At 26.1% G+C, this 23,570-nt stretch overlaps 5 protein-coding genes across 8 annotated transcripts; 3 read left to right on the top strand and 2 right to left on the bottom strand.

Annotated features, from left to right (window-relative positions):
* Positions 1-119: 119 nt before the first annotated feature.
* Positions 120-10,545, top strand: LOC126922070 (protein phosphatase 1B-like). Of its 3 annotated transcripts, XM_050734275.1 has the most exons (6): positions 121-290; positions 868-1,793; positions 2,296-2,413; positions 4,522-4,633; positions 4,933-4,987; positions 10,168-10,545. In XM_050734275.1, exons 2-6 carry the CDS (start codon positions 981-983, stop codon positions 10,183-10,185), a joined length of 1,116 nt encoding a protein of 371 aa, XP_050590232.1. In that variant the 5' UTR covers positions 121-290; positions 868-980; the 3' UTR covers positions 10,186-10,545. The 3 variants fall into 3 exon arrangements, with proteins under 3 accessions (XP_050590230.1, XP_050590232.1, XP_050590231.1); XM_050734273.1 differs by lacking the exon at positions 10,168-10,545 and having other exon boundaries at positions 120-317; positions 4,933-7,985; XM_050734274.1 differs by lacking the exons at positions 121-290; positions 10,168-10,545 and adding an exon at positions 389-550 and having other exon boundaries at positions 4,933-7,985.
* Positions 10,546-11,412: 867 nt separating this feature from the next.
* LOC126922062 (beclin 1-associated autophagy-related key regulator) lies at positions 11,413-14,944 on the bottom strand. 2 transcript variants are annotated; one of them, XM_050734258.1, is made up of 9 exons: positions 14,720-14,944; positions 14,336-14,441; positions 14,162-14,243; positions 13,857-14,094; positions 13,500-13,681; positions 13,277-13,448; positions 12,954-13,130; positions 12,751-12,880; positions 11,413-12,663 (listed from the first exon to the last, which is right to left on the bottom strand). In XM_050734258.1, exons 1-9 carry the CDS (start codon positions 14,917-14,919, stop codon positions 12,499-12,501), a joined length of 1,452 nt encoding a protein of 483 aa, XP_050590215.1. In that variant the 5' UTR covers positions 14,920-14,944; the 3' UTR covers positions 11,413-12,498. The 2 variants fall into 2 exon arrangements, with proteins under 2 accessions (XP_050590215.1, XP_050590216.1); XM_050734259.1 differs by having other exon boundaries at positions 13,277-13,433.
* A 573-nt stretch (positions 14,945-15,517) lies between these two features.
* Positions 15,518-18,813, top strand: LOC126922043 (probable cleavage and polyadenylation specificity factor subunit 2). The gene is made up of 11 exons (XM_050734220.1): positions 15,518-15,659; positions 15,818-16,018; positions 16,099-16,258; positions 16,367-16,718; positions 16,793-17,103; positions 17,178-17,437; positions 17,515-17,700; positions 17,776-18,145; positions 18,208-18,402; positions 18,466-18,603; positions 18,680-18,813. Exons 2-11 carry the CDS (start codon positions 15,870-15,872, stop codon positions 18,770-18,772), a joined length of 2,214 nt encoding a protein of 737 aa, XP_050590177.1. The 5' UTR covers positions 15,518-15,659; positions 15,818-15,869; the 3' UTR covers positions 18,773-18,813.
* Positions 18,814-18,991: 178 nt separating this feature from the next.
* Positions 18,992-20,938, top strand: LOC126922064 (uncharacterized). Its single transcript, XM_050734262.1, has 2 exons — positions 18,992-19,194; positions 19,269-20,938. Exon 2 carries the CDS (start codon positions 19,374-19,376, stop codon positions 20,682-20,684), a length of 1,311 nt encoding a protein of 436 aa, XP_050590219.1. The 5' UTR covers positions 18,992-19,194; positions 19,269-19,373; the 3' UTR covers positions 20,685-20,938.
* Positions 20,939-21,092: 154 nt separating this feature from the next.
* On the bottom strand, positions 21,093-23,427 carry LOC126922069 (NSFL1 cofactor p47-like). Its single transcript, XM_050734271.1, has 5 exons — positions 23,138-23,427; positions 22,239-22,674; positions 21,874-22,162; positions 21,595-21,798; positions 21,093-21,510 (listed from the first exon to the last, which is right to left on the bottom strand). The coding sequence occupies exons 1-5, from the start codon at positions 23,237-23,239 to the stop codon at positions 21,381-21,383; spliced, it is 1,161 nt and encodes a 386-aa protein (XP_050590228.1). The 5' UTR covers positions 23,240-23,427; the 3' UTR covers positions 21,093-21,380.
* Between the last annotated feature and the right edge of the window lie 143 nt (positions 23,428-23,570).

Here is a 23,570-nt window from a genome sequence, read left to right as displayed (position 1 = left end):
TTAATTTTACTTCAGAATCCTGTATGATTGCCCAGGCTTGAGCGGAAATCGTGGGCTTTTGATTGGCGGATTATGACGCCATGAAACATGCTATTAATAACCGACGCATGCGCAGAAAATTACCTAGTGTATATCCGTCATTCATGCAAGTCGATTTCGTTGGTTCTGTGTGTTGAGCCTAGCAAAAGAACATGGTGATAGTGATATGAAACAAGTCTATTAGCAATACCACGCTCTACACATATATACTTTCGCAAAGTAACGATGATATTTGGTCACGATCTCCCTACGTAAGTTTCACGAACATGCAGACTGAGGTATAAACTATTTTAGTCGCGAAATTTGGCACTGCCAAATAGTTTCTTATTAGAATCTGATACAGCTTACGCTTCCGAGATTTTCCATTCCTGTATTCAAATAATTTATTTATTATTGACGAGGCTACCGTAATAATTATATAGTGAACGTAATTGCACGTAATTCGAATGTTTCCATTTACGTAAAACGTTATCGTGTTTCGTTTGAAATATTTGCATGTCGAGATTATCTTGTACGTTACGTTCGGTATTACAACGATGTTGTGTTTTAATTGCCCTTTTTTCTCCGTTTAAATTAAAATTATAGACATAAAACGAAATAGTATCGTAATAAACTTCTGTTACAAAAGGATAATTGAGACAAAATTCTAAGTAATAGCGTAGTACATACACATAAATAAATACATATATATGAGCTAAACGTGATATTGTTATTCAGATTTCGATTTAAATTCGAATTTAGAAGCAATATTTTTATATTATTATATTTGATTTCAATTTTGTATTAAAAATTAAGATTTTTCTACCTTTTCTATTTTTATAATTTTAGGTAAAACTCAGAAAAGTGTTATTTGAATGATCAGTTAAAAGATGCTGATCAAATAATATTTAAAGAGAAAAATAAATTAATCGAGCTGACACAGCAATTACTAAATAAATACTATGGGGGCACTTTTGGATACTCCAAAAACAGATAAATATAATGAACATGGCTCTGGCAATGGATTACATTATGGTGTTGCCAGCATGCAAGGTTGGAGAATGGAAATGGAAGATGCTCATAGAGCAATAACTGGTTTAAAAGGTGGTCTCTCAGATTGGAGTTACTTTGCAGTATTTGACGGTCATGCTGGTGCATTAGTATCAGCTCATAGTGCGGAGCACTTGTTAGAGTGTATCATGCAAACAGAAGAATTTAAAGCAGAAAATGTAACCAAAGGAATTCATTCTGGCTTTCTTCGACTTGACGATGAAATGAGAGAATTACCAGAAATGAGTTCTGGCACTGAAAAATCTGGTTCTACAGCTGTTTGTGCATTTATATCTCCCAGAAACATATACATTGCCAATTGTGGCGACTCTAGAGCTGTACTTTGCCGAGCAGGAGATCCAGTTTTTTCAACACGAGATCACAAACCAGGTTTACCTGCTGAAAAAGAAAGAATTCAAAATGCTGGTGGTAGTGTAATGATTCAAAGAGTTAATGGAGCTTTAGCTGTATCTCGTGCATTGGGAGATTATGAGTACAAAAATTTGAAAGATCGAGGGCCATGTGAACAGTTAGTGTCTCCAGAACCAGAAATATTTGTTCGAGATCGAGATGATGAACACGATGAATTTCTAGTTTTAGCATGTGATGGTATTTGGGATGTAATGAACAACACAGATCTGTGTAATTTTATACATTCAAGGCTGCTGCTTACAGATGATCTAGAAGCAGTTACGAACCAGGTTATAGACACCTGTCTGTATAAGGTAATGATGTCTAAAACTTTTTGTATATTTTATAATGAATTTCTTGCTACTAAAGGTGTGTCAACATAAATTATTTTTAATGTTAAAGATACTGATACTACATTTTAAAATGTATGCATTTTTATATTCTTTTATTTATTTCAAAACTTAATCTGTAATTTTCAATCTATGATACTTAATGGTATTAAATATTAATTAATAATAATATATTATAACTTTTAAGCTTTAGAACATTTTATTTCTATCGTCTTATATTTTTATTTCTTATGTTAATTTTGTTTATATTTCTTCTATATACTTGTTGAATAGCTGCAAATATATATGTGATTACTAATATGTTTTCATACATTAAAAACATATGTTTTATTAACATTTTATATGTTTGATAAAGAACAAATTTACAAAAAAATATTTATCAAATTTAATGTCTTTTTATATTATTATTAAGCAGTCAAATATATTTTTTCAATTTTATTTGTTACAAGTACTTTTTTTGTTGCAGGGTAGTAGAGATAATATGAGCATAGTTTTGGTGACATTTCCTGCTGCTCCGAAACCAAATCCAGAAGCACAGAAAAAAGAAGCAGAACTTGAAATGGACATTGAAAGGAGAATCAAAGGTTCATTAACATTTCCATATTCCAATCAATTATATTCTCTCTGCTGTTGCATTAATACAAAATCACAATATCACACACATACTTGACATTCTGGTAGCTCTCAAATGGAGAGTAACACTTAATACCATTATCTAATAATCAAATTTTAGTACAATTCAAAATACAATCATTATAGTGGTATAACATTTACAAGTACAAATCTATATCAAATTTGTATTTCTTACAAGTTTGGAAATCAAATTTGGATCTTCATTTTTCTTTAAAAATATAGAAATATCTTATTTGCTACCTAAAATATATTAACTTAAAATCAGAATATATTATATAAGCAAATATTTCTATAGATGTCAATATCTGATGCATTATCAAAATTTTTACTTTTTTGATAAATTACCATTTACTATAACGCAATAATATTTTAATGAATTAATTATTTATTTCATATATATGTAATGAAAATATATTTCTAGTAAATATCATGTATTTTGTCGTATATCTATCTCTAATTTTCTTGAAAAAGATATGTGCATATATACATACTTACATATTTCCATTAAGAAATGTTGAAGATTTATTCTTATGGATGTATTTTCATGTTATATATAACATTATTCTCTAGAAATGTAATATTCATAATCATTGAATATATAATTTAGCATGTACAGTTATTACAAAAATGTAACATTAGTAATTTTATAAATTGTGTGCAATACCACTAAAATAATTGGATAAATTTTAATTATTGATACTTTATAATTAATTATATGTGTATAATATAAAAGACTTTTGAAAAAAGAATAAGTAATATCCAGGTAGAAGGTCGAAATTTACATCTACAGAAATTTATTTCTGCTGTTAAATAGACATAGTTAAAGTCCGTGTTTTACAAATACTTCTCATCTAATGTAAATTCGAATTTTCTTAATATTCATTTAGTGACTTGTGCAAATGGTATTTTGTTATATTTATGATAACACATGATAAAAATTAACCATTTGTTGCAATTATAAAAGTTTGTGTAGAATAGATTAGTGAAATGTTTTTTGTAAATTCAAAATATCTAGAATATTTGTAAACACAAAAAACGTTTAATATAACTTTCGTTTTAACGTTTATTGAAATATTATTAAATCAAATAGAGTATATACATAGAGTATGTATTATAATACAGTAATAGAGTATTATATTAGAGTACTAATGATATTGCGTTTCTTGCTTCAACTGTTAAACAGATAGCAAGATACATTGATAGTTGTTTATATATAATGTTAGTTTTCTCTCTCTGTGTGTGCTGTCAAATTGTATTAATTGTTTCTCCTTTGATTAAACTCTTTTAACATCAATTATTAATTTTACTTAAAAATGCATTCCACCCTTGGAGTTGGTATTCTTTTAAACTTTTTTGTAAGTAAAATTTGTATTCAAAAGTTGTTTGTTCCTCTTTTCAAATATATTTAAGTGATATCACAGGTAGGTGAACATTTCCTTCTGAAAGTTTAGAAATACTTTACCTATTGAAATTTTATTTTTTAATAATGCATTTCTTATGGAGGAACATTACAACAGACATATATATCTGTGTGTATATATGTATGTATGTATGTATGTATGTATGTATGTATGTATGTATGTATGTATGTATATATGAGTGTGTATTATATAAGATTATACAATTCCAATGGTGGATAAATTTAAGAAGTTTGTTAAAACCATGTTTATTTATACATAAATATAGATACTAATGTGTCTACTTAAGACCGGACTTTGTATCCAGAATTTCCATAAGAAATGTACTAAAACACTAAGTTTTCCAGTCCTAAGTAGATGCATGAATTTTAGTGCATAGCATGCATAGTTATTTTGTTGTGTTTATCTTTTTGTTTCAATAATACTGTTCCATAAAACACTAAAGTGACACAATAAACAAATAAAATTTTTAATATATTATATATCAGATACTACAAGATGCATCTGATTTTTTAAATAATATTGATCAAATGTTTTTTGCACAAATCTAATAGTACATGCACGCTAATAATAGTAGAGATAATATTTAAGATATAAGCATCCCTAATAAAAACAATTTAATTTTGTTATTATATTTATAGAAATTGTTGCTGTGCAAAAGGACAAAAATGAATTTGATTTTTTGCAACTGTTACAACTTCTTGTGGACCAAGAATTTCCTAATCTTCCTCCTGGTGGTGGACTTTCCGCTAAGTATGTATATTTATGAATTATTAAGTTTTTATTTCATCATATTTTCTATTAGTTAATAAGTTAGATATAAAATTGTATTAAGGTTATAGTTTCTGAAATTAAAAGGAATATAGAAATGTTATATTTGGCTTAGGTCCAAAATTTGAATTCTCCTCTTTTAGTGTTTATTGTTTTGGAATTTAATGCTAATTAAATAAAATAAAAAAAACAAGATAAAATTATTTATAGTCTATACAATTTTACTAAAATATTAATATGTATTAATTAAAATTGTAATATAAAAATTTCTTTCTTTTTAGGCAACCTTTTATTGAACAAGTGTTTCGAGAAGTTTGTCCCAACCGAGCAGATAGTGTAAGTCTTGGATACGATTTCCTTTCGATATAACTAACCTTTTTTTGTATACTGCATCAAATGTACAACTGTAATCATTAGACATCATCAATCATGTTCCATAATCATATAACGATGCAGATGCTATCAGAAATATCTTTATTTTACTGATCTCATCTAATGTAAAAAGAGATTCATTTTTAACTTGCAAGAAAAATATACTGGTATATTATAAAATAAATCTTAAATTAAGTCTGCTACTAAACATGTGCAGATCTTACATTCTTGCAATGCGTTATTGTTGGTAAAAATAAATTAGAGTTTAAAACTACATTTAAAAATCCTGAACTATTATACATTCACCCATTCAAAAAGATAAATACACAATTCATTTTTTAAATTTCTAAATAATTTTAGATATCTAATGATGATGAGAAATATTAATTTTGCTTTTGGAATTATTTATTAGAATTATTTATCAGTTAAAACGTTTAGTTTGCAATTTAAGTAACATAAAATTAACTAATAACATGAAAAGGTAAAGAAATTTGTTTTATATTACCATCCTTTTGCAAAAAGATATTGTGGATTGTAAATTAATTAAAAAAATGTTGTTATTCTACAACATTTAAACATTAAGAAATATCTCTTGATATATTTCACTATGAAATTTGGAAAAACGCAAAAAATGAACTCAAAGTACATCCTACAGCTGATTCTAATTAATATTGGTATTAGTGGTTCTCATAATTATCACTATCTATTGTTGGATTTTATAAATCCTTCATCCAAGGAGTAAAAAATGTTTATATTACAGTTATAAGCAGAGGATTTAAAAGTATTCTACCGAGAATATATACAAATATACCTATATTCTATGAAAAACTAGATAATGTGAAAATTAGTGTGAGTAATGTTGCTATAATAATACTTATAAATCATTTACTTTATTTTAATATATTTTAAATTAATCAACTTCTCTATTAAACAATTTACCAGAATAAAAAAAAGATGTATATTTTTCAATATTTTTGAATAGTAATTTTCTTTTCGTAGATTTAAATTATTTCACAAATCTAGTTTTCCATTAAAATCAATCCTGGGTAGAATATTTATATCATATCCTCTTGCTATGTTGCTGCATAATATTACTATAAACGATTATATATTTTTGTAGCTCTAGAGAACTTACGCTCAGAACAATTACTTCTTAGGTCAGTTTTTCATGCTCTTCCTTAATAAATTTTAAGTATATTTATATAGCTGTTCATTCTATATTCGAAGATGTCTCAAACTTTGTCACGCGCTGGAAGAGTAGAAAAACTGATCGTTTAGTTTTAGAAATATCAATACTATGTATATACATAAAAATTATGTTCAGGAAATTATGTATCAATATTTTATTTAAATCGTTCTAAAAATCGAGCAGTAGGAATGTAGTAAGGAGGCCTTGATTTTAGTTTCTTAAGACGAAAATTACATTCGAAATTACATTATTTGTATCTAAATTTAAATAATCGACTTTATCTCAAATTATTTCATTATTTGATTTCATCACAACTAAAATTCTATGATTGAGTAAAAAAACAATTTTAATTATAAAAAATCAATATTTCATAAGTAATTTATAAGTAAAGAGAGAATATAAAAATCAATTAAGATACAGGTTTCAATATTCATCATACAAACATAATGAAGGACAAGTAAGTATAGTACTTAAGATATATTACAAAAATAGCACATTATTGATTTCTGAAGACATTAAACGTATCTGTACACAGAGACTTAATTGGTTAATGAAACCACATGTATCAGGTAATCATATATTTATTTTTTTGTCTTGTTATGTGATTAATTTTGTATCTCCAAAAATATATGTAACAGAAACTATCTGTCAAGGCCATCCTCAAGTATATAAATCTAGCATACATATACCAAAGTATATATTACCGTTCCTGGTTAAAAAAGGTCCTGAAATTAACTAACGTTAACAGTCTATTATCGTTTTAAAGTAATATATTAAAATAAATAACAAATTCCCTGCATAGAGTTATCTCCTCTATTTTTACTAATAATGAAGTATGGAGTGTATAAAGGTAGTAATATGTTTTACTGATATCTTAAATCATTTACTTTATAGAGTTTTCTCATATAATAATTTTCATTTTACATATTTTTGAAAATGTTAATTATTCGTTGTGAACTTTTGACGAAATATTGAAAATATACATTATTCGTCTATAAATAATTCAAAATAAAACTTACAAGATAGTTAAATAACATTTAATTAAACTATCTTACCTTAGATATTACATATTCATACTATTAAAATATGTTTATAATTAAAAGTAAAAATTAAAACGCAGAAACTTTATTATTATTAAAATTCCTGTGTACTTTTAATTAAGAAGTAAAGTACTTTATTCGTTTTGATACATGCAAGTATAAATTTATTATTACTCTTTTATTGAATATACTCGAGTATTAGTAATAACAAAAGTAATAGTATACTCGTGATAATGATAACAATGGTTATGAAAATAAATCCAAAATACATTTTTAACATGTGTTTCTTCTACTTTTGACTAATAGTCCTATTCTGTAATTTCTATTTTGGGCATGATCCTTATTAATTTCGTAACTTTATAAGATTTAGACAACAATGCTAATAATTATTTATTCATTCTTAAATAATACATATATTTTGCATTTTGTACTTAAAATATTGTAGATATCAGTACTATCTGGAATGGGGCTATTAGTTAACAGAAATGATAAAAAATATATGCACTTATAAGATTTAAAAAGTAGTAGCTCTTTATTTTTAGTTTTGTATGTACTTATTGTAATTTTTCTTTTGTGTGTCTCTTAAATTTTATTTTCAAAGAATTTCATTGAATATGCTTGCATAATAATTTTACAATGACATAGTAATTTCTATACATTATTTACTTTAAAAAAAAATTATTTCATAAATATTACATGGTGTACAAAATAAACAAAAACAAAGTTTCTTCAATGTGTGTACCTGAATTATGTTTTCTTTTCAAATAATTGTAAATTTCTTAAATTGCATATTAATATCCTAAATTACATAATGCCTATTACCCTATGTCTAATTTTTAAATTTTCAATTAAAACAAAAGAATAATTTCTCTAAACATCTTTATCAAATTGATTGTTTTGTTCAATAATCCTTTCACATCCCATTTTCATTCTTCAGATTACGTTTCAACAATATTCAAGTCCTTTCCTGCAGTTCAAGTTGAATTCTCCGATTACTGATCTCAATCATAATTGTTGTTAGTATTTCAATATAATTACACATACTACATAATTTAATTTACAAGATTAAAAATACAATTGATACAGATAAAAGATCCTATTATTTCAAAATTATATCTAGAGACATATTAATATAAAATAATATTTGCTTTCTGTATTTTAATTCCAAGGTTTGCTAATAATATTTGTATAAATTAATAATACACTTGAAAATATAAAATTTTACATTTGATATAATTTTTTTTCTTTTCTTAAGGGGAAGTGCTTTTACTGTTCACGTATATTATGTATATGTAAATAAAGACAATCCTTCCCTCATTTTCTCTACTAATAAAATTTCTTCTTAATTTTTACAGTGTAGTACTTAATGCATCATAAAATAATTTTGGAATGTGACATGCTTGATATTGTGTAAAATTATCTATTTTAACTGCAAATGTGTCAAGATCTTAATTGTTGAATTTATTAATTTATTACATCATGATAATGTTATTTTATTTGTGATTAGAATATTATCATTACTTTATTATTTATTTAACATTATACATACATTTACATAATTATGTATAAGAATGTATCAACATATATATATGTAAATAATATGCATCCCGTAATTAGTGCAACCAGCAATTAAGATCTTGGGATGTGTGTGTATGTGCGTGCGTGCGCACGTGTGTGTATGTGTGTTTATTTTTATATTTTTATACTAAAAATCCTGATATTTTGAATTCAGTATAAGAAAAAATACAACTGTATTATAATACCATCATACATAGATTTACTGATATGCTATTATTTATCTACATTATTGTATATAATATACATAATTAAACCCATATGTAATGAGTATAATTGTTATTTTCATAAATGTGTGTGTTTTGTGAATGTTAATTTTTATTATCTTGCAAAATTTTTTTTTATTTTTTAAATAATTAACACACTCTATTACACAATTTGTATATTGCAGCTTTTGATATTTAAAAAATTTTTCTTTGTTTCTATATGCCACGTATATTTTAGAATGCTTTTTTTAAGTCAAAAGGATTTTGTTTGGAAATTTTAGTAGCCATTGGATTGCATTAAACATATTAGTCCAAATAATATTGTTATTTTAAATTGTATATTGCTGTATTTTAATTATTATCCCTTTATTTTTTTCCACTGCAAACTAATAATAGGAAGTTTTAATTTATGAGTAGCAACTGCTATCTTTTTCAAGTTTTCGAATGTTTGGATATTTTTAATCTATAACAATTTTTAAAAATTAGTATACCAATTTAAATAATATAAAACGTTTCCACAATCTTAAACAAAAACTTGAATGAACAACAAATAATATAAAATATATATAAACAATATATTTCAAACATAAATTTACAATTTACTAATAAGAAAGGTATAGAGAAATGTAATTTATAGATACATTTTAAGATATATTTAATTAGTTTTTAAAATACAAATTAAACCTAAAAAATAAAAGAATATGCTATAATATAATTTGTTTCAATATTTGTCATATTTTCTAATATTTCAAGATAATCATCTTGATAACATTTAATATTTCACTAGTGTAAGTATGTAATGTATTTTATATCTTTAATTGATGTGATAAAAATAGTTATCCTCAACCTTAATATTGAAATGTATTATTTAGATTAGTCACTAATGAATATCTTATGGATATAATGCTTAATATAATTTAATTTATTATAGGATTAAAATATATATATAGTCCATAATTTTATATTTTTTTAAATTATGATGTAAAACAAATAATATTCTATCTTTATAGAGAAATACTAAGAAAAATGTTTTTTTTTCTTTTTTTAATTATTAATAATAAGAATTTTACACTAAGTGTAAGATAAAATGTATGTACATTGAAATTAAAATACTATATGATGATATGCTTACAGAATTCTCAAGCCAGTTAGTGTACTCAATATGTATACAATTTGATACATGTGATATACAATAAACTGGTGAATCAACAAGTCATGAAAATGAGATACCAAGCAACAAGAATTACTGAGGAGTGCTACAAGAAGAGAGACTGTGGGATGGTAATCGAATGATGCAAACATATTTAATTTCTGGTTAAATAATTTTGGGAGTTGCATTGTAATATTAAATTCAGTTACAAAATTTATTGTACAAAGCATTTTAATTTTTAAGTAAAGATTAAAATCTGATCAAGTTCTCTATAGCAATATACTATAGGTTTTTACTTTGAACATATAGTTAATGTTGTATATTATTATCCTTCTCTACTCAATAAATATTTATCAATTATATTTTATTGATTTTTTGTTATTTACATAATCCAAAAGTATGCAAATTTATACTTAAGGCCCCCATCATATTACTGAATTAAAAAATACAATAAAATTGATAAAAAACAAACTCTAATTTATTTGTAATATCACAATGAAACTTTGTAGGTAAAACATAGCCATTTTATATAATATATAAACTGTATATCATTATATTTACATTACTTATCAAACTAATCCAAAATATTTTTAATTTTATCAAGAATATCTTGATAAGAACTAGATTTACATTTTTATTTTAATTAAAGCACATGAACTATGATGTGCTATTAAATTTCTTAAAGTACTTATCAAATAACATTTATAAATTTGTGCTAGTTTGTTTACAAATTTCAGTTTACATATAACATTTTGTATTAGTATTCAATTATAATTCCATAAAATAATTTTATCCTTGTAGTTTATAAAATGCTATAATTTTCGAAAAAACGAACACGTATAAAATTATTTAATCAAATGTAACTATGCATAATATTACTTATTTGCATAATAGATAATTTTACATTATGTTGTATTTTAAATTTAACAATTATAAGAGATAATTGGTTCTATTTTTTAATGATATTCTATAAAAAATGATTATTATTACAATTATTAGTAAATTGATATTACAATTAATATCAATTACATATACATATTTACTTTACATATAGGTATTCACTTTTCTCCTATATAATTATAATTCCTTCATAACATATATATTAAAATTAAAATACATATATAATAGGTAAAATGAAGAACATTCCATTTCCTATTCTTATGTATAATTGTAGATATTAAATAATTTGAATTGTTATTTTAATGAAACATTTAATTAGGAAAACGTAATTTACTACAAGAATTACATATATTTTAAGGATAATATAATGGTGCATCTATGCTACATTGGTAAATTTGTGCTTTAGTAGTAATAATATATAAATCACTTTTGATTTTTACTAAATCTACATAATATATCTTCAACAACACCTCAAATACAAAATTTACTTTGATATCATATATGTTATTCTTAATTTTAACTTAATTTAATGAAAAGTCATTAATCTAATACAACCTTGCTTACATCCATATTATGTATAGTATATTGTCAGGTATGAAGTGTTTAACAGGTCATATCTTTTTCGATATAATATGATCAAAAATATGTGTGAAATATATATGATATGATCATATCTACATAAAAATGATAACATTCTTAAGATATGGTTTTCCTATCAGAGACATTATATCGCTTATAAAACACATTAAGTAGTTTTAAGTAACAAACTTGTTATCTGATTTGTCCGATTGTATATATTTGTAGAAAACCAAAATACTATAGAGCTTAAAACATTATGTTAAAACCATGTTGTAATAACTTAGAAGTACACGGATAATATCATGATAGTAATGACACCTTTAATGCGAGGAAATATTTTATGTATATGTTAACAGATACATAATTACACAAAGTGCAGTGAGCATAAAAAAGGCAGTCGTATTAAACTCACATCTTATTAATGAATCATATTTATAGGTAAAGAATTATTGAAAATGTAATATAGTGTCCAAACGCTTGCTTGTACACTTACAAAATTTGTACCACAGAATTATGATCTATCATCAGCATACTGAAAGTATTTGGAATTATATTACAAATAATAGCACAAATCAGTATGTTATATAAATAGTTCAAAATAAACTAATCATCAGATCTTACAAAATTTGTTATCACGGAATTAAACTATTTCACGTACCATATATGAAGTAATAAATTCATACATGTATTTACAGTACATTATACTTTTAAACATTCATTCTTCAGTATTTTACATATTTTGGAGCATTGTCAATTTTGTGTCTTTTGTTACATATGTTCTTACATATGTAGTTATGATTTGTATAAAAAGAGATTTATTAATTAAATAGAACAGTCTATTTGTTTGTTGTCCAACCACGCCAAATAGAGGCTATACTAGCTGCAGCACTTGTAACTAAGCCTCCAGCAACACTTTGATTCACTTGCATACTAGATGATTGTTGACTAATCATTGCACCAGGAATGGGAACTGCCATTTCAGGACAAGCAACATTTGGTACCTATGAAAATGAAATATTTATATAATATATATGAGACATTATTAAATGACACATCAGCCGTTAGTAAATTAATCAAAGCAAACTTACAGCTTCCCAATCCCAATTAAAAGTATCTTCCTCTTCATCAGAAGCAGAATCGTCGCTATTTTCTAAATCGGGAACTAATTGACTGTGTAATTGTGCTACAATATTTGAATCAACTTCCATTGGACCAATTCTGTCATAATACACAAATCATTAAATAATCTATTAGTGTATAATAACAATAAATAAATATAATAAATATATACCTTCCAAGATCACTAATTTCAGTATTGAGCAAGTGCATTAGATTTTGCAGAGTATGCATTGGATGTAAAACTGCAGTGTTGGTATTTTGTGTAAAACATAAATGTAATACATTGCTATTGAGCCTTGCTACTTTCTTGGCAAATTTTTGATCTGACATCTCATTTCCACAAAATTCTCTGAAAATATTTAAAAAGCAAATTTTAATAACATCCTATCTTTATTGCAATGATTGATATAAAAAATATTACATGTAATCCTATTTCTATTTCAATGATTCATACAAAAAATATTGCATATAAAAAATGAAATATTTTTGACATACCCATAAGCAAGTTTATATGGTAGCCTTACATTAACATAATAAGCAATAATATTAACCAACTGTGTAGCATAAGTTAAAGCAGCACTTATATTATATGCTGGATTGTGCATTGCAGTCTCTTTATTTGCACCTGGTACTCCATCTTTATTTGCTGCCACTAAAACAGATGTGTCTGATATTTATAAAATTTATTTAAAAAGTTCAAGCTAAATGGCATATGTACCCCATAAAGAATAAGCACTATAATCTCCACTTCCTGGTAAAGTTGGGGCAACTATACGATGTTGGACTTCTAGAGCATTTTCTGTATCATTTATCCATCTGCCTCTAACATATGATGTTCCAGATGCATCTGCCAGTGCACAAGTTACATCTGAACTAGCATCTTCCTCACTACTACACAGACTAAAAACAGTTAATATTTTCTTATCAATTTTTATTGATTAAAGAATTACTTCTTCTATAAAAACAAGTAGAAAAATGTTTAATAAATACATTTTGATCATCAATATGATCAAATATTTGATCATAAGTTTCACAATTTCTAATAATTTTTTAGGTAGTTAATGGATATTATTACCTTCTACTAGGTTGCACTTTAGATAATGGAAAAATATACTGAATTAATTGTTTAGCAGCAGTTCTGATGACTTTTTTCAACTGCTGTCTTTTCCTATCTACCGCTTCTTTTTGTTTTTCTTGTTTTGCTCTCAAACCAGTAACATAACGATGTAATTTTTCTACTCGTTCTTCATGTCTAGGTAATCTAAGTGCTAACTGAGAGTTTACGTCTTTGAGAATATTTAAACGTTGATTACCTGCATATTATTAAACTTCATTTAGTCTAGTACTTTCCTAAATATTACATAATTATGGTATATATACCTCTATTTATACTTTGCCTCGTTTCATTCACTAATGACTGGAGTAGTCTAACTCTTTCTTTACAAGTATTTATATCACATATCTACAAACCCAAAGAATAATTAAATATGATGATAATATACAAAAATTCATATTTTTTTTATTATTGACTTTAAAATATTAAATATAAAATACCAATTTATCCCTTTGTTTATGTTTTTCAAGAGCTTTTACACATTTTTCTTCCAATTGAGCTCTGGCAGCTTTCAACCGTAAAAGTCGCAATTGTTTATCTGCAAACCTGTTCAAATACCGATCAGAATAAAATATAATATTTTAAAAATAAAATATTTGAACGTATATAATTATTACTCATATGAATTAAAAGTTTAGAAATTGATGCATCGAAACTTCATAACGAATTTTATGTAATTTAGTTTTTCGTAATTTAGTGAGAATAAAAATTTATTTTTACGCTCAACATTATTAGAAATATTTAAAGAATATTTGGTGCCAAACAAGCTTTAATACATAAAAATAAATGACCAGTAAATACGTAAATTATAAGTATATATTCACCGTTCAGAATAAACAGAAGTTGAATGGATAAAATCTCCATTTTGAATACACTGCCGACAATGAAAAATTCGGCGACTATTATGGCACAGTGGGCACTTTAATAAATTCACGCTTAAACGATTCGAAACGTCTTCCAACTCTGACGAAAGCTGAAAATCTGCAGGTGCTGTACAAGAGCCATCGGAACTGCTTGTCGCCATAACCAAGACCAAGAACAATAAGCTTTCGTTTGTCTGTTGTCACTCATCAGCTGATCTGCTATTTACTTGCAATCTCCCGCCACTCCGTTACATGATATTTTTATCGCGTATCTTCACTTTTATACTTATCCATACTACATACACGCGACCTAATTTCACACAAAATTTCCATATAATTCGACGAGTAATCGTTGAATTATGGAAAAAACAAACTTAAATCTCAACTTACGTATCTCATAGCTACACCGTGACAGCAATCGTCTTAAAAAAAGTCCCGTTATGCTAAAGAGATAAAGAGAGAGACAAAGAATGTATACGTAAATCTTAGAATGTATTTGTAAACAGCGTTAAGGTAAAACACACATAGATACCAATCTGAGTAATATTATGACTTCTCTTCTTTGAGATGTATACAAATTATTAGAAAATTACTCGTTTATATTTCACTTATGATTTTATTTAAGTTATACATTTTATATTGGTTTATAGTTGTTAATTACTTTTTGCTGTACTTTTTTCTTTAACTTACAGATTTATAATTATATACTTATGAAATATTCATTGTAATTTATGTAACATTGACGAAATTATTCATTTTTCTTACTATGAAATACCGTAACTTTAGCCAAAAGTCAATTTTACCGTTTGTTGATTGCTTTCTAAGCTTAAGAAAATATTTTGAAATGTTTTGTTTTCAAACATTTCCATACATTTAAAAATAATTAAATTAATATTAAATGGTAATAAATGTTATTCTTTTTTTTATATTTTGGCATTATTTTAAAGTTATGAATCTATTTATAATTAATCACACCTTTATGTCAGGTTATGTTGAAAGTATACATAATAAGTTCTATAATAATTAAGAAATAAAAGCATATACTAAATGAATTTTTAGGTATTATCTATTATTTGTATATATTTTAATAAGTGAAGAAAAAACAAAGACAATGACATCGATAATAAAGCTTCACGCTATTTCTGGGGCTATGGATGAATCTCCTCCTTGTTATATATTGCAAGTTGATGAATTAAGAATATTACTTGATTGTGGATGGGATGAAAATTTTGATCAAGAATTTATAAAAGAATTAAAACGGTTGGTAAATTATTATACATTATTTGAGTAATTATAAATGCAATAGGAAATTTAAACTAAACAATACAATATTATTTCAGACATGTTCACCAAATAGATGCAGTACTCTTATCATATCCAGATCCATTGCATTTGGGTGCTTTACCATATCTAGTTGGAAAATGTGGATTAAATTGTCCAATATATGCTACTATTCCTGTATATAAGATGGGACAAATGTTTATGTATGATATGTATCAGGTATTTTTGATGAAAGAATTTCAATTATTTTTTTATGATAACATAAGAAAGAATCATATACATACAATAAACAAACAAACAAAGGACATTTATGCTTATTTATTATAGTCCCGTCATAATATGGAAGATTTTGATCTTTTTACACTTGATGATGTTGATGCAGCATTTGACAAAATAGTTCAGTTAAAATATAATCAAAGCATTTCAATGAAAGGAAAAGGATATGGAGTTACATTAACACCTTTACCAGCTGGTCACATGATTGGGGGAACTATCTGGAAAATTGTAAAAGTTGGTGAAGAAGACATAATATATGCTGTTGATTTTAATCACAAAAAAGAACGACATTTAAATGGTTGTGAATTAGAAAGACTACAGAGACCATCTTTGTTAATAACAGATGCTTTCAATGCTACTTATCAGCAAGCAAGACGTAGAACAAGAGATGAAAAATTAATGAGTATGAAAATAAATGCTTATGATAATTCCAGCAATAAATTTTTATAGTATTTTATATGCAATAATAATTTACAGCAAATATTTTACAAACATTACGTGGAGGTGGAAATGTCTTGGTCAGTGTAGATACGGCTGGTCGTGTATTAGAATTGGCTCATATGTTGGACCAATTATGGCGTAATAAAGAATCTGGTTTACTTGCATATTCTTTGGCTCTTTTGAACAATGTTAGTTACAATGTCGTTGAGTTTGCTAAGTCACAAATAGAATGGATGAGTGATAAATTAATGAGGAGTTTTGAAGGTGCTAGAAATAATCCATTTCAATTTAAGCATTTACAACTATGTCACAGTATGGCAGAATTAAATCAAGTTCCCAGTCCAAAGGTTAGAATATCTTTAATAAAATTATAACTTACAAACATTATAATTGAAAATACATTTATATACAAATACTCTAGGTTGTACTTGCAAGTACTCCAGATATGGAATGTGGTTTTTCAAGAGAGTTGTTCTTGCAATGGTGTGGTAATCCCCAAAACAGTATTATATTAACTAGCAGGACATCACCAGGAACACTTGCAAGAGATTTGGTTGAAAAGGGCGGTAATAGAAATATTACATTGGAGGTGAAAAGGAGAATTAAGTTAGAAGGACTTGAATTAGAAGAATATCAAAGAAAAGAAAAATTAAAGCAAGAGCAATTGAAACAAGAACAAATGTATGTGATTGCATAATATAAAAATTGACTTATTCTTAAAATATCTCTTATTCCTTGAATACTTTTTTACCTTTTAGGGAGACTGCTGATGTAAGTTCTGAATCAGAAGATGAAATAGAAGTTGGTGGGGGAAGAGGAAAACACGATTTATTAGTAAAACAAGAAAGTAAACCAGGATTTTTCAAACAAAGTAAAAAACAACACCCTATGTTCCCATTTTTAGAAGAAAAAATTAAAATCGACGAATATGGAGAAATTATAAGGTATTACTTTATTAAATTAATAATAGCTATGTATAATAAGTTTTAAATATTTATATTGATTTGTATATACCATAGACCAGAAGATTATAAAATAGCAGAAACTATGCCAGAAGTGGATGATAATAAAGAAAATCTGGAAACAAAACAAGAAGATACTACTCATCATCCAGAAATACCCACTGATATCCCAACAAAATGTATCCAAGTTACACGTACAATGACAGTTAATGCATCTGTCACATATATAGATTTTGAAGGTAGATCCGACGGAGAATCACTACAGAAAATTTTAGCACAATTAAGACCACGAAGAGTTGTACTAGTTAGAGGATCACAAAAAGACACTGAAATTCTGGCTCAACAAGCACAAAGTGCAGGTGCACGAGTATTTATTCCAGGGAGGGGAGAAACATTAGATGCTACAACAGAAACGCACATATACCAAGTAATATTTAATTAATTTTTGTAAATCAATGTGTATAAATTAAAATGTCACGTTTTGTTCAGGTTCGTTTGACAGATGCACTCGTTAGTGGCTTAAACTTTTCAAAGGGAAAAGGTGATTCTGAGGTAGCATGGGTTGATGCAATGATAACTGCTCGTGATCAGATATGCCGAGATGCTGTTGCAGGTACCGAGTCAGATGATGTAATAGATCAAAGTGACAAAATACTTACATTGGAACCATTACCATTAAATGAGGTATGTATTCATATAAAAATGAAGTTTTAGTTTCTACAATATAAATGTATTTATAAATTATAGGTACCCGGCCATCAAACAACATTTATAAACGAATTAAAACTATCTGATTTTAAACAGATTTTGAACAAAAGTAATATTCCTTCTGAATTTAGTGGAGGTGTTTTATGGTGTTGCAATAATACTATCGCCGTTAGGAGGGTTTGTATTTAATATCATCAAAATATAATAATCTGATAAAATAAAAATATTTTATAGTTTAATACGATCTTTTTAGCATGAAGCTGGAAAAGTAATATTAGAAGGTTGCATTTCAGAAGATTATTATAAAGTACGCGAATTGTTATACGAACAATACGCAATTGTATAAATTATCTTTATACTAATAAATTTAAATTTAATACAAAACTACTTATTGTTTTTTTTATTGTGCAAACCTTAAAAATAATTTCCAAAAAATCTTTTCAAACGTTACGTAAGAAAAAATAATAATAAAATGCAATAAATATTTTATATTTATATATGTACATTTATGATCATTTAAAAAAATGGCGCGAATGATTACTAACCTAGCAGTTTTTATTTGGTTATCAAACGCTTGAATTAATCTTCAACAAATATAGGCTGCAAGCATTTAAATTAATCTTCAATAATAATACAGTGTAAGAAATGGAAATTTAGTAAACAATAAGTTCAACAGTTAGATTAAATAGTAAATGGGATATTTCAAGAAAATGTCAACATATCATACGTATTTCAAAGTAAAACTTTTAAATACGTTATTTTCAAGATGTACGTATAAATAAAAATTTATAAAACTCGTATAACAATAATATCTAATTTCTTAAATAAAATTTTTGTTTCAGAATTCTATTTATACCTGAGATAATCCAAATCACAAATTATAAATTGCCGTATGTTTTAATTGATAAAATTGCTATATTATTATTTATTACGTTAAATCTTGAAACATGCGAAAATACTACCAGGTTGCACTTGTAATAATTGCTGTATTCAGTCTAATATCCTTATTAATTTATAGACATGAATATTACAAATTGAGGTATGTTTTAGAAGTTTTTAATTACTTTGGTAAGCCAAATCAGAGAAGTGAAATAAATTGCACAAATAATGTGCCAATGTTTACTAAATTTGATATGAAATTTAAAGAACCACTCTCTGCTTGGCAAAGATTAGATGATGATCTATATGTTTATTCTGCATATAATATACGCGACAAAGAAATTCAAGTAATAGGTTTTGGTTCATCAAATAACATTAAGGATATGCAGTGTCAAATATTATTTGAAAATGAAATTGACCCAGTTTTAGGAAGTTTTAGTTATCTTTCAATTGGTAATAATTTAAATAGTACTGACAAAAATGCTAATTATGGAGGATATCATTTCTATTGTACATACAAAACAAATAAAATACCAGTTGGAATAATGTTTCTTACAAAATCTGATTTAGATGCTCATAATATACCTATATTACCAATAAAAAGCCAACCTCATAATTTAAATTATGTTAATACTGGAGTATGCATAGCACCACCATTAACAAAACCAATACAGTTATTACAAATGATTGGCTTTGTACAGTTTCATGACATAATTGGTGTGGATAATTTTATAGTGTATGATTTTGGTATTCCAAACCAATATAATAATAACCTTAAAGAACTATTTAAATCTCAAAATCCATATTGGAAATTTACATACACAATAGTGCCATGGAATTTTCCTTTTCCTGCTACTCACCCTAGTATAATAAAAGACTTGATACAAGCAGATTGTTTGTACCGTACATATAATAAAGTTAGGTATATCATTACATTATCTTGGGAAGATTATATAATTTTAAGGTATCATCATTCCCTTATAGATTTAATGACAGATTTTAAAAAGTCTAGAATGAAAGCAGATCGTTACAAATTAAAGACATTAACATTTTGTACACAACAAATTGATGATACAACCAATAGGAATGTAACATTTATAATATTTAAAAAACTACATTATGACTCAAGTATCCCTGATAATCAACCAATTTATATTTATAATACACATGAAGCATTAAACAAAAATAATATGTATACACGAGATATTGGAAAAGATTTAGTTACATTAAATCGTTATCAGTATTGTCCTGGAAAATCGAATCTGGAAACAGGAACTAAAGATACTGCAATTTTAAGATTCACTGAAAATATACAGAATTCACAAATATTTCGAAAATTTATAATAGAGAATAAATTTCTATCAAATAGTCACAAGTGATAATTAGATTTAATGTATCTATAAGATAATTTTAGTCTGAAAGTTATCATTAGGAAAAAGTAATTCATTTTTATATGTATTGTAAGGTATGAATGTAAGAATACAATATTGTATAACGTGTATATAACATGTATTTAAAAATTTGTTACGAAGCAGAATGATTTAGATTTTAGTATATAGAATTCCATAATTTATGTATAAATATTTCAACTTCCCAATATTATCTTTTATATTAAACATTCTTCACATGTTAATACATTTCTTATTTTGAATACTTTATTTATCAAAAGAAATAGTATAAAAACATTTTCATAAGTTGTTTAGCACTATGTTTAAAAGAAATTTTTATATCTTTTTTATTGTATTATAATTGCTAGTTACCCAGATATAAAAGATATGTATAATAAATACATATAAATCGAATGATTTTATTGCAAATTTTACAAAGATTTTGTAATTTTATTCCATGTTAATTAAGGTTTTAATGTTAGATTTATCTCCAATAAAATATTTCTCGCATTAGCAAAAATATTATACAACAAAAACCATACTTAAAATTAAAATAAACAATATTAAAGTGCCATTCAATTACTCAAGTGTGTTGAAATGTTATTTTTAAGTGTTTCAATGTATATTTATGAATCGTCTAATCAATACATCACTTAAACTCCCATAACTAAGAATCTAGAAAGATATTTATTTCAGTCGTTGAATTATTGTTGTATTTTGTAAGCCAGCTTCTTCAATAGTTTTATCTTCTGTAATCTCCTTAGTAGGATACATTGTTAATAAACTAAATTCTCTCATAGCATATTGAGGTCTCATACTAAGAAGTAATTAAGGAATAATATATTTACACATAATAAATTAATCTATCTTTATAATAACAATATTAATTATGAAAGGATACGTTATTATATATTGCCTCAAGTCATTAATGGTATGAGTTAAATTAAATTGAGCTTTTACATTAGTTCCATCAGCAAGGCGAATTTGTATTGTTGTAACTGGTTTTGATTCATCTAAATTTAATTTTTGTTTTGCCTGAGATTCATTAGCTGCTTGATCTGCAAGATCTGCTGGTATTGTCATGCCAACTGTAGCTGGAGAAGGACTGAACAAGAATATTATTAAAAATACCTAAAGTGTATATAAAAAATTTTTGTAAGTATAGATATGAATTATATACCTCCCTAGCATATGTCCTTTACCACTGAAAGCTTTCACTTTTGCTTTTGGAGGGACATACATTTCATGATGATGATCTTCCATATCAAGGCGTGCTTCGGTACCTTGTATCTCTTGACGTATCTCTGCTGGTATTTCACCCCTCTTTATAGTCTCCAGAAATTCTCTATTTTCTGGATCACTATATAAACGAAGTTCAGAATCATTTATAGTAAATCCATCTTTCCATAACTTTAAAGTAATTAGTCCAGAATTTGATTGTTGATGATTAGATGATGTAGCAGTAACGACTATAAAAAATATTTATTTCAATATAATAACTTGTTATAGAAGATAGAGCAAATTTTAATAATCCTGATAACTTACTTTCAGTATCTGAACTAGTCTGACCTAATTTATATCCAGTACCACTAAAGGTATTTGGTCTTTGTTGTCCACTTGGTTTTGGTTCTACAGCAATTGATTGTCTCTGACATGATTTAAACATATCACTAACAATATCCTTTTTCTTTCCTGGTCCTAAAATTTGTTGTCCAGTATGTTCAGAACCACCAGCATAAAATGCTTGTCCTTCTTCATCTTCAGGGCTACTTTCTCTATCTTTAAGATCACTAAGCATTGCAAACTTAGGCTTTGGTTTTACTTTATCTTTCAATGGTTTCCCTTCCATTTCTGACGATTTTAAGCTTCCTGTGCTTTTATCTGCAATATCAGTACGTTCCTCTTCTGATGTTGCACCTTCAGTAGGTTCATTAGACAATGAAGGCAAAGCAGGAGGATAGTAAAATGTGTCAAGAGCAACCTAAAATGTTTTATATAATTCATAAATATACTTGGATATTGATAATGACACACTTAAGAATAAACTGTGTAATCAATAAACTTTATTATTAAGAAGTCACAATGTGTAAAAGAATTTTCTTTATGATGACTAATCTTATTTTAGGTATAATGTCAATGACAATATTCCTAAAATATAACATCTAATAACTTCAATCACGATATTTCGACATTATTGCTATGTATGTAACGTTGTCAAACATTTTTTTGGTTAAAAGAAGCCCTTAATATAGTAACAAAAGCAATAGTCGGCTTCAAAACATTAAAAAATCACGCAATGAAGCGTGATAAAAATAGGAAAATGTAATAAATTTAAGGTTACAAAGTTGACGTTGAAGATCGATAGAAAAATTAGTTATAATTATAAAAAATTATAACGTTTCGCATTAAAGTTTATAAAAGGTGTAATAAATATGCTGCCTCACCTCGAGCTGCCAATTAAATAACTCAAGATAAAATCGTGCTTCTTCAGGTTCAACCCCAGTTGTATCTATAAATTGCGAAACCAACTCATCATGGTTCGCCATTGAAAGCAAATATTACACCACTCGCAATGTATCGCAACTTATGCTTGTAATTATAGCTTAACAAATTTCCCGTATAATAATTTCCTTTGTTCGATAATTCAACTTTACGTCAATTTCTTCAATTTACCTGTCATTCCTTCCATTTATATGGAACTGAACCGGATATATACACAATGAAAGAATCCGCGAAATGTTTGAATAAACATTTTGATTTAGTTTTAACTTCTTGATAATTTCTATAATTGTATCACATTGATATAATTCCATACATACATTTACTTTAAGTATTATATGTTAAACATATTAGTAGATATTATTGTAAAAAATATAC

The sequence above is a fragment of the Bombus affinis genome, chromosome 11 (genome assembly GCF_024516045.1).
Source record: "Bombus affinis isolate iyBomAffi1 chromosome 11, iyBomAffi1.2, whole genome shotgun sequence".
Lineage (NCBI taxonomy): Eukaryota > Metazoa > Arthropoda > Insecta > Hymenoptera > Apidae > Bombus > Bombus affinis.
This window is presented reverse-complemented; position numbering and strand designations above follow the sequence as displayed.

Coding starts and splice junctions, on each gene's coding strand:
- LOC126922070 (XM_050734273.1), top strand. CDS start 981: ATGGGGGCACTTTTGGATACTCCAAAAACAGATAAATATAATGAACAT. Junction 1,794..2,295: donor TAGACACCTGTCTGTATAAG/GTAATGATGTCT, acceptor TTTTTGTTGCAG/GGTAGTAGAGATAATATGAG. Junction 4,634..4,932: donor GGTGGTGGACTTTCCGCTAA/GTATGTATATTT, acceptor CTTTCTTTTTAG/GCAACCTTTTATTGAACAAG.
- LOC126922062 (XM_050734258.1), bottom strand. CDS start 14,919: ATGGCGACAAGCAGTTCCGATGGCTCTTGTACAGCACCTGCAGATTTT. Junction 14,442..14,719: donor ACTTCTGTTTATTCTGAACG/GTGAATATATAC, acceptor GTATTTGAACAG/GTTTGCAGATAAACAATTGC. Junction 13,131..13,276: donor CCATATAAACTTGCTTATGG/GTATGTCAAAAA, acceptor AAATATTTTCAG/AGAATTTTGTGGAAATGAGA.
- LOC126922043 (XM_050734220.1), top strand. CDS start 15,870: ATGACATCGATAATAAAGCTTCACGCTATTTCTGGGGCTATGGATGAA. Junction 17,701..17,775: donor GAATATGGAGAAATTATAAG/GTATTACTTTAT, acceptor TATATACCATAG/ACCAGAAGATTATAAAATAG. Junction 18,146..18,207: donor CAGAAACGCACATATACCAA/GTAATATTTAAT, acceptor CGTTTTGTTCAG/GTTCGTTTGACAGATGCACT.
- LOC126922064 (XM_050734262.1), top strand. CDS start 19,374: ATGCGAAAATACTACCAGGTTGCACTTGTAATAATTGCTGTATTCAGT.
- LOC126922069 (XM_050734271.1), bottom strand. CDS start 23,239: ATGGCGAACCATGATGAGTTGGTTTCGCAATTTATAGATACAACTGGG. Junction 22,675..23,137: donor TATTTAATTGGCAGCTCGAG/GTGAGGCAGCAT, acceptor AAAACATTTTAG/GTTGCTCTTGACACATTTTA. Junction 21,511..21,594: donor TTGAGGCAATATATAATAAC/GTATCCTTTCAT, acceptor ATTACTTCTTAG/TATGAGACCTCAATATGCTA.